Source organism: Cyprinus carpio, chromosome A6 (assembly GCF_018340385.1).
Source record: "Cyprinus carpio isolate SPL01 chromosome A6, ASM1834038v1, whole genome shotgun sequence".
NCBI classification, from domain to species: Eukaryota; Metazoa; Chordata; class Actinopteri; order Cypriniformes; family Cyprinidae; genus Cyprinus; species Cyprinus carpio.
In genome coordinates, this window is record NC_056577.1 from 9,383,345 (window position 1) to 9,393,862 (window position 10,518).

The following is a 10,518-nucleotide window of genomic DNA, read 5'->3' on the forward strand; positions in this document are numbered from 1 at the left end:
TTTTTGACCAGGAACACGTGTTATAGGCATTTGAACACAACCTGAGGGTTATATATATGTGTATATATATATAACCCTCAGGTTGTGTTCAAATGCCTATAACACGTGTTCCTGGTCAAAAATGACACAAAAAAATAGCTTATAAATTTCTTGTTATGCAATATTATTTATTGTTTTGGAATGTATTTTGGAACTTATTTTTCGTAGGCCTCATTAATCTGAGCTTACGTACATCAGTTTTTGAGTGAAAAAAAGAAAAAGTTATTTGTGGATAATTTTGTCAATATTAAATACAGTATGAAAACTATTTGCACTGTTTATCCCAATAGCATGCGCCAATGTTTAACCAATACATTTTTGAAAAGCTTTTATTTTGTACAAAATTTCTAAAAATTGCAAAAGATATCACTCTTCTGGTGCTCACGATCAAAAAATTACTTATAAATAGCTTATAAATTTCTTGTTATGCTATATTATCACCTAATATTGGTATCAATCTTTTTGTCAGCTTGTTTTCTTTCAATTAGGACTGATATCGTATTTTTTTTTTAAAACTGATTTATCGTAGGCCTCATTGATCTGAGCTTACATACATCAATTTTTGAGTGAAAAAAAAAAACGTTATTTGTGGATAATTTTGTCATTACTAAATAAAATATGAAAAAAAATTGCATATTATCACCAAAAATTTGGTTCAGTATTTTTTTTTTTTGTCAATTAGTTTTCCTTCAATTATCTCTGTAGGGAATTTGAATTACTTTAATATAATCTTGCTTAATTCAATAACAGTAATAACCTACATTTGATACATACAAATTCTGTTGTCCTACCCAATGACATATTTATGCTTATGTGTTGCATTGCAAATGACTATGAGTGATATAATATCAAAATTAATTTCATTCTAAATGCATTAAATAACCATATATTTTAACATTATTATATAGGTCAGTGTTTTTGAACAGAATGCAGAAAGAACATTAAAATAACAGTACAAATGTGTAAAACATACCTGCAAAAATACAGTAATTATTTTCATCAAAAAGTTACTTAAAAAACATGGAAAAACAAATGTCAAATGGCTCATGATAGCCTTGAAGTAAACAGTCCCCGTCCTGATTTAAAAACAAAAAACTTCCTTTAAGAACAGAGACGCAGTAATGTTACAGTAAAGATTCCCTTATAATTTATCCTATAAAAGCATGATGCATAGTAAGCCATGCTGTACACTGCAGGAGGCTGCAGGGGTTCACGGTGGTGGCAGCAGGACCAGTTTCTTTCTCATGGCGACTTCATGGATGGGCATCTGTTTGGACTTGACTCCCTGACTGCTAACCTCATTATTCACACAAAGCAGGACTGTCTGGATGTCTGTACCCCTGGAAACATAAAAAATAAATAAAATTACTTTTTTGATAAAACAAATAGTGCATGTAATCCTTATCATTTTCTCTATATTCAAATTATAATAATGAACATAAATATGCTGCATAAAAAAGTGCATGTTATAAACTTACAGTGGACAATGTGTTTCTAGGTTTCGGCAAAGTGACTGAATAAACCAGGAACCCTCTTCTGGCTTTCTATAAGAAACGTGACCGTCAGTGGTTGACCTGGCAATGAGGAAATCCGTGTCAGCTGGGATTGTGATATCAAAATCATCACCATCCACTTCCATCTCTGACTCTCCATCTTCTTGAGCATCCGCTTGGACTTGCACACGATCTTGATTTCTTTCCCCACGACATGCCTGTATGAAAAACAGCTTGGGCTTGCCGACTAGCCTCTGGCAGTTAATGCCATTGAAAGGCTCTCGTATTTCATCAACAGAAATAACAGCTCCATCGGTCCCACAGACCCCTTTCTTTATGCCATGGGAGAGGATGCAGCACACAAAGCAGTCTCCATCTACTGTCTTCCCTATGTCCTTGAGGAGATTCTTCATTTCAGCCGCAGTTTTATTTCTGTGCACCACCACCTCAAACCCCAGCCAACGGAAAACTTCTGCAAGTTTCTCTGAGGTTGAAAAGAGAGAATATGAACAACTCCATCAATCCAGCTATACAAATAATTATAAAGGAATAATACTTTTTTTTACAAATTAATATTATAAAAACCATCTCTAAATGTATAAATCAATAGATAATTAGATTAATTATTAAAGCAAATCCAATTATATAAAGATTTCTTTACACAATAACTAGAAGTAAATAACTTAAAGGAATATTTCACCCCAAATTTGCTGAAAATGTACTCACACTCAGGCCATCTAAGGTGTAGATGAGTTTGTTTCTTTGTATTGGAACAGATTTGGTTAAATTTAAACTTCCTCACTAATCGATCATCTGCAATGTATGGGTGCCGTCAGAATTAGTCCAAACAGCTAATAAAAACATCACAATAATCCACAAGTAATCCACACAACTCTGGTCCACCAATTAACATTTTGTGAAGCGAAAAGCTGCGCGTTTTTAAAAAATTCATCATTAAATGTTTTATCTTTAAATTGTTGCTTTCAGCTAAAATACGAGTTCTCTAGCCAGAATATTGCCTCCAATTTTTCTTTGGAGGAAGCCTTATTATGGATCATGAACTTGTATTTTGGTCAGATGCAACGGTTTAAAGTTAGAACGCCTTTCTTACAAAAACAACTTTTCACTTCACAAGACTTTAAATGATGGAATGGAGTTACTTGTAGATTATTGTGATGTACTGATCAGCTATTTGAACTTTCATTCTGATGGCACCCATTCACTGCAGAAGATCAATTGGTGCACAAGCAATGTAATGTTAAACTTCTCCAAATCTGTTTTGATTGAAGAAACTAATTCATCTATATCTTGGATGGCCTGAGGGTGAGTACATTTTCAGCAAACTTTCATTTTTAAAATATCTTACGCTAATAACTAAATACAATACATCAAGAAATGTTTAAAAAACTAACTTTGGTCCAGATCTGATCCCATTCTTTCTTTTAAGGTTGCAAAATGTACATTATTGATGATTACACAGGTACCACGTGGGTTTTGTGCTATTTTGTATTGACAGACCTGAAATAAAAGCACATATGCACATCAGTGGAACAGAACATATTTGACCGCCGCATTTACAGAAGGATGAATCTTTCGAATATGAACTTCACCTCCTGCACTGGAGAAGTCATAGCACTGGCTGGAGAAGAAATAACGGCATGATCCTTTAATTCTGGAAAAATTTCCAGTATAGAGTCTTGTCTTAAAAGTTCTATGAATCGACGACAAGTTTCCTCCCCCTTTCCCATGAGTTTGTCAAGTAGGTCGATGACTCTCTTCTCTCTTTGAGGAATATCTGAGAGGTTCCTGTAGTCACGTGGTGTAATAATTTCAGCCTGCTGCACATGCTGCAAGATGATTTCGGCTTCTACAGATAAAGTCTCCAAGAGGAAAACTTTATTTTGGCAAATTCTATTAAATGATTCTTTTTTGTCCATATTTCAAAATCAACCCTGAGCAGCTGGAGAGAAGCAGAACAGAGAGGTTAGCATGTCAGTTTGTTATTGTGGGCAGAGCATCTTCAGTACAGTATATTGTTCATATTCACTTCAAAGCAAAAATGTATGCTATACTATAGTATACGAAGACGTTATAAAGAGTTAATAAGCTAATAATAGCCAATAGTAGGCTACTGTCATGAACTAAGTGAAACAAAAGCTCTGTTTATACATTATTAACACCAAGTAATACAAACCGAGTGGCAGCTTGTGCACGCAAGTTAAAATGCACGAGGCTTGATGTTCACGCAAGGAATTTCATGTTACAGCGATCAGGTGAGCCGTAAATTCACTATTATATTTTAGATCGATTCTTCAATCGTTCGATGTATTGTGCAATACTCATTGACAACTTACTATTAAGTTAAGTGTTTATTACTTTAATATTAAATAGATCGGTTTACGATTCTCTAACGATCCGGATAAAATAAATCGGTTTATAGAGCAGTTTTTTGTTTTTGCTTTCGTTTCATTACAATCAACACGGCGAAACTGTAGCTCTAGCTATTAGCACTAACTATTCTTAAATTGCATTTATACATATCTCATCTTCTGTAATTTGTAGTGACTATAGAATAGATGCATTAAGGTATGTTCTTAATAATAAATAACATTTACATTTTCACATGTAAAACACCCACCGTCTTATCAAAAGAGTTTTTCCCTCGAAAATCGCGTGGCCGCGCCTGATTCAAAGACTGTGGGTTGCCAGATATTCTTCTTTTCGGCCGGCCTCTGTAAATAGTCAATGAAACAACTGACAGACAACCTCAGGTTTTTTTTTTTTTTTTTTTTTTTGGAGTTTTAAAATCGTAATTATAATAACTCTCACAATGAACAATGAAAAAGAAGAAGAAGAAAAAAAAAAGAATTAGGCCTATAATTAGTCATTAACAAATCCCCCACATATTGTCCCTCATCCCTGCCCAATCACTACAGAAAAAAAGGAGTCAACACAATATATAAGTGATCAGTACAAACACAAAATATAAAGATGTCCCTTGTTTATCCAGTTTAGCAGTTGTTGTCCCAAGCAGAAGGCTGAATTAAGAGGAGGGGGAATCCAATAAATAAACCAACAATCAAATCAATCAATAAGTAAATAAATAAGGATTTTTCAAAGGTTGAAAACCAAGAAGCGAAGTAATAACATTTCCAATATTAATAATATTGCAAGGTAAAGCAAACAAACAAATGAGTATACTGTATACAGATTCATAAACTAACTGACAACAACAATGGGGGTGGGGGAGATTGCAAGCTAATTTTTATTTTATTTTAAGTTCAGCTGTTTTATTTTGTATTTTTATTTTTGTTCTTTTTTTCCAGTTGTCTAGAAATAAACTTGTGGCTTATCAAGCAGTGGACTGTTATGGATTTGGACAGCATTGGTAAGTTTGGTCCCTCTTTGCATTAATAAAAACACAAATTGAAAAGTTTGTGTATAAAGGAGTACTGACCACCGGAGAGGGTCTGTAGATAATAATATATTTATTAATTATTATTTATATTGAATGTGCTGCAAAGGAATTGGCACAAATTAAATCAACTACATTTTTATTTTTATAGTACAATTATCAGAAAAGATCCCATCAATTTATTAAAACCAGTTGTGTTTTGCAATAAATGCAATTACAGTTATTCTTCTCTTATGTAGTATTTTAATGCATGTATTTCTCCTATAGAAGGTCTAAATGAGGTTCGGCCTGCAGTGTATCGAGCTGCTCTAAAGCTTCGCGCGTTACAAAAACTCTGTCAGAGTGAGTTGTCATGTTTCTTTTTATTTAAATTACAGCTGGATGCATTGCCAATATATTATCTCACCCACCAGCAATATATTTCTCAATAATTTATTTTCAAACCACAGTGCACCTGGTGACACTGCAGGATTTGTGCCCAGTTCTAAATACTTTTTCCAGTTTTGGGGAACCAATGATTAGTCTTGCTCAAGAAGATATACAGCAGCATCTAGAAGAGCTATTCCAGAGCATTTCACACAAACTTCCTGGTGAGGCGGTACCTGAAGCCACAGATCAAACCAACAGGCTTCTCTTTAAACTGTTTGACAGGTGAGGGGTACCTGTTGATTTGACATTAAATACTCTGTTTTTGTATTTATGCATGTGTATTTTAAACCTTCTGCTTTCTTTTAGAGAGCAAGCTGGTGTTATTCTGCTCAGGTCAGTGGAGGCTGCACTGATCGCCCTCTGTGGAGACACTCTCTCAGCTAAACAGAGAGGTTTGTTCCACATTCACTTGATTTCTATTTGCTATTCAGATGAAATCTATCTCTCAGGATGTACAATCATGCTTCAGTGTTTAGAGTCTGTGCTTGTGTCTTTGCAGCTCTGTTCCGACTGACTGAGAGCTACAGTGGGAATCAGGAGAGTGACAGGGGCTCCATCAGTCGAAGCGCACTCAAAATCCTGCTGGAAGACGTCAGTCAGGTCAGAAAAATAATCCAATGTATTAGATCCACTTTGAACAAATACTTGCAAATTTCTAACTAAAATGCTCTGGTTAAGGTCCCAGCAGTGGTTCAGGAAAACCACGTTTTTGGTCAAGCTGAAGCTGCAGTGTCCTCTTGCTTCAATGGGGTATAGTATATTTTTCCAGTAACTAATTATTGTTTTTACTGTATTTTTTGATTAGAATAATAAGAGACATCTTCTAAAAACATTTAAAAAATAATAATTATTCCAAACTTTTGACTGAATTTTTGTTATGTTATAAAGGTTGGCCTGTTTAGTGAAAATCCATGATTTAGCACAATCTTTTATTCAAAGCAACAAACAATACTGTTTTTCTCTCAGATAATCAGTGCACGTGTGACTGAGGAGCATTTTATTGGCTGGCTGCAGTCAGAACCCCGGCTGCTGTTATGGCTGTCCACTCTCTACAGGATTTCAGTGAGTGAGGATGTTCAGCACAGAGTCCACTGCCATGCCTGTAAAGCCTTTCCTATCATTGGCCTCAGGTATCCTTCTTCATTGTATTCCCATACTATGGGGTTTTGAACTGATTTACCACAGCTGTGTGCATGTTTCATTATATGATGTGTAGAATGTGTTTGTAATATGTATGTTTCAGGATTATTATTGTTAACTAAAATTGAAATAATGAATAAAAGAAGCAAATTACAAAAACATAATTACTGAAAAAATACTAAAATAAAAACAGAAAATATAAAACTAAAAGTTTATCTAAAATATTAATAAACACTATAATATTTAATGTATAAATAATACTAAAAATTGTTTGATGTTTGAATTGGTTTTGACATGCATGCTGTCTGGTAGATGGTATGACCTGGTATGACCTGTCCATAGGTATCGCTGTTTGAAATGCCTGAACGTACACCTGTGCCAAAGCTGCTTTCTGACTGAGAGACACAGCAGGAAACACAAGCCCTCTCATCCTGTACTGGAGTACTGCACTCAGGTGTGCAACCAAGCATATGATGTTTTACATATAATAACAAATGTTTTCAGTTTAACGCCTCAATTTAGTGTGATAAATTAAAATAACAGCTTTTAGTTGTTTTTATTTATATCATAGAATTTGAAATATTAGTGTAACGATGAATGAGACAACAGAATGCAGCATTAATAAAAAGAGCATAGTCAAAACAGGGAGGGCCAAACACCAGCAAAACACAATAGCAGAGGCAAGGCGAGGTTAAATAGTCTGGGTGATAGGAAACAGGTGTGATTTTATCATTTCACAAATATACATATCACACAAATATATTTATCATTATATATTTAAAGACCATTCACTGCAAATATTAATATATGCAAGCAATTGATTAGTTAATTACTGCCATATAATAAAAAAAATAGTAATTGAAAACTCTAAAATGCTCCTTCTCTTTTAATTATGCTATACATATTTTGGTTACATATATTACGGTTTGTTCAGCCATCCTGGAAGGAGTCAGTGGCGTCACTTGCCTCCAGCGCTCGACACGCTTTGGTACCTCGACACACTCGGAGAGAAGCAGAGAGGAAGAGAGCCCTGAGAGCAGGCTCCAGTGCAGAGCTGCAGTACAGGTACAGATTTTGTGTGTAAAGTATGTTTTTCTGTGTTGGAAATAGGCAGTGAATAAACTTTTAAACAGCAAGTGAGCAAGCATACTGTACATACAGTATTTAACAGCATACAGATGATTTCATGTGTCTGTGTGTGTCTGTAGTGCCCCTTCTCCAGTGCTGCAGTGCTCCACTGTAGCAGATCCAGACATGCATAATGCTCCTGGAACAGGTCTGACTGCCATCCCTCCTGTGGTTACGGTAGAGTCGAAATGCCTGCAGACAGAAGAGACAGAGATTCCTGAGGTAACTTACCTGCAACGTTTCACAATAGAGTGCAACAAGGGGTTCCTAGTAAAATTCAGTCTTTAGATTTTAATAATGATTCATGATAAACAATCACCCTGTGGATCTTTTTTTATGTTTATGGTGTTATAGAGAGAAACAGCTATTCTCCAAAAAGACCTCAGTGTTACTCAGAAGGCCATGAGGGATCTGCAGAGAGATAAATGGTGGGCCCTTTTTCAAAAGAAAAACAGGCAGTCTTGTGTGCCGTTTTTTTTGTAATTGTGTTGTTGTATTGCACCTCAGTGTGTTTGTGATGTTATGATCAGGCTTCTGGAGAAAGAGTTTCAGGTGTGGAGAGTTGCAGCCCAGTCAGAGCATGATTCACTGGAGGACAAATGTGCTGAGCTGAAGACCATGATGGAGACCATGAACCAACATAACCAGCATCTGGAAGAAGAACTGGACAGAGTCAGACATGTGAGAAGGGTCATAAGGAAGGCAGTTTTATGTGTTTGAATTGCATACAATATTTCAAATCATTTGAATTACACAGTTTTAACATGAACAACCATAATGCATACATAACGAAACATAAGAAACTGTAAGAGTTCAACTGTATGGATTCCTGTAATTTTACTAATAGACTGAATGTGATTTAAATATATTTAGAACACATTCTACTTATACATATATCATCAATACATTCAAATCAAGACAGAGATGACAAGGAACATATAACAGGTTCTTTAATAGTTTTTTTTTTTTCATTTTCGCAGATATTGAGTTTTAGGGACAGAGATCAGCTCAGAATTGACTTTCATTCCCATTCAAACCTTCAACCAGAACACGATAGCAGCATTAGTGAAAACGACTGGACACAACCTGGGTGTTTAAAACCTCAAGACAGCTCCAGTGAAGAAGAGCAGGTTAAGGAGGGGAGAGAAGCATATCAGGACGAAAGAACAGAAGTGGATGAGGAGACTCTTTATGAGGTATCAGAAGACATCTCCACAAATCTGGATGACACAGAAGAGGAAGTTCATACAGCTTCAGGGCAGCAAGAGGAAGTTGAGGAGGAGGGGCTACAGGTGGAACAGGAGGAACTACTGCATGAAAGACAAGATCTATCTTTACTTAATCAATCCGTGTCTGATTTAGCTCTGGAAGAGCATTCAGACTCAGATGATTCAGAGATGGAGGAGGAAGAGGAACTTTGTGAGCTTGTACAGCGACTTCGAAATGAGCTTTCTCTATATACAACCACAGGTTTGTGCTGTCATTTTAAGAATACTTTGTGGCTTTGTTTATAATTAGTTACATATTCAACATGCAGTAAATGCTTTAGTATTATTAAAATATATTTATAAATTATTTAAAGTATTAAATAATCATATATATTAAATGTATATTTTTGTGACTGATTTTTGTTTTCTCTCCATCAGGTTCAGTCTGTCTGCAGAAAGAAAAGCTAATGACAGCAGCAGAGGGAGTCAGAGATTCTGTTTCTCATCTTGTCACTTCTGTGAGGACCACCAGTTTGGCATAATGGCAGCCAACCATCAGTATAAAGAACTTACCCTTACTTGAAACCACTACAAGCCAATTTTCATCTCTCATTCCATTACAAGGTTAATCATAAACAGCAGATGCCCACAGCAGACTGATGGTTGATCATTCACAATTTAATGAAATCTAAAAATAAATAGGTTCCAAGATTATATCACTATTTATACTATTAATATAAATGAAGCATTGGTTAACTTTAAGTTTATTTGTTTAAAGGGGTAATGCACATTAATGACCATGACTGTAAATGTGCCAGAATAAGCCTGAAGGTTATTTTTCATCTGTAGACTTTTGGCAGAATGTTAAAAAGTCACCCTAAAGAAGCAGACATAGCATCTTATAAAAAAAATTAAAAAGGAAAAAAATAACAAAAACACATTAACAACATCAAATACTAAAAAATACATAAAAATATCTAAACTCATACTGAACAATATGAAAGGTAAAAAGAGAAGAATAACAGGAGAATAACAAAATAGCAAGAGCAATGATTACAGGAAAGCATAAAGGCATAGAATCATGTAAAATAAAATACTATTATTACTGTTACATCATTTATAGCCCTGAAATAACCAGAAAGAAATTCACCATATCACATGTGAAAGTCAAGTTGAAAGTCATGATATAGGGAAAAAGAAAGAAGTCCACAGTTAAATATCTAATATTGACCAATAAGCAATATCATTTATTTCTAATATGTGATTTTATAGTGAATTTATATGGTGTTTTTTTAATACAAGACATTTTGAATGCATTTTGAATGACAGCCTCGTATGTTTATTTTGCCTATTGAACAATAAATAAATATTAATGGGGTGGTTGATAGCGATTTCATTTTTTTTACCTTTTATCTTTTTAACCAATCAGAGCCCATCGCCTATTACTGAGGGAAGGGCTTCATAAAAACAGGAAATGATTAGCGCATTTCTCAGAGAAGGGACAAGGCGGTGTGGAATAAAGGAAAATAATGTTTTTTTAAAAACAAAGTATTAACACATGTTAGACCGCACTCTATAACCATCAAGCCTAGAAAAAAAAAAAAACAGTGAACCACCCCTTTAATCAATTTAATATTTTGTATCCAATGCACAGAAAATTTGTTTT

At 34.8% G+C, this 10,518-nt stretch overlaps 2 protein-coding genes and 1 long non-coding RNA gene across 3 annotated transcripts; 1 reads left to right on the plus strand and 2 right to left on the minus strand.

Annotated features, from left to right (window-relative positions):
* Nucleotides 1–744: 744 nt before the first annotated feature.
* LOC109053966 (caspase-8-like) lies at nucleotides 745–4,270 on the minus strand. The gene is made up of 5 exons (XM_042757934.1): nucleotides 4,171–4,270; nucleotides 3,143–3,492; nucleotides 2,945–3,050; nucleotides 1,518–2,016; nucleotides 745–1,379 (listed from the first exon to the last, which is right to left on the minus strand). The coding sequence occupies exons 2-5, from the start codon at nucleotides 3,467–3,469 to the stop codon at nucleotides 1,250–1,252; spliced, it is 1,062 nt and encodes a 353-aa protein (XP_042613868.1). The 5' UTR covers nucleotides 3,470–3,492; nucleotides 4,171–4,270; the 3' UTR covers nucleotides 745–1,249.
* Nucleotides 4,271–4,671: 401 nt separating this feature from the next.
* LOC109053964 (dystrotelin-like) lies at nucleotides 4,672–10,326 on the plus strand. Its single transcript, XM_042757935.1, has 14 exons — nucleotides 4,672–4,920; nucleotides 5,215–5,289; nucleotides 5,397–5,598; nucleotides 5,683–5,768; nucleotides 5,876–5,976; nucleotides 6,055–6,126; nucleotides 6,343–6,506; nucleotides 6,859–6,970; nucleotides 7,451–7,581; nucleotides 7,725–7,866; nucleotides 7,999–8,072; nucleotides 8,175–8,325; nucleotides 8,625–9,114; nucleotides 9,291–10,326. Exons 1-14 carry the CDS (start codon nucleotides 4,902–4,904, stop codon nucleotides 9,392–9,394), a joined length of 1,923 nt encoding a protein of 640 aa, XP_042613869.1. The 5' UTR covers nucleotides 4,672–4,901; the 3' UTR covers nucleotides 9,395–10,326.
* Nucleotides 7,430–8,289, minus strand: LOC122145275. Its single transcript, XR_006160223.1, has 3 exons — nucleotides 8,147–8,289; nucleotides 7,676–7,836; nucleotides 7,430–7,570 (listed from the first exon to the last, which is right to left on the minus strand). It is a non-coding gene; the product is annotated as an uncharacterized LOC122145275 (long non-coding RNA).
* Nucleotides 10,327–10,518: the final 192 nt, after the last annotated feature.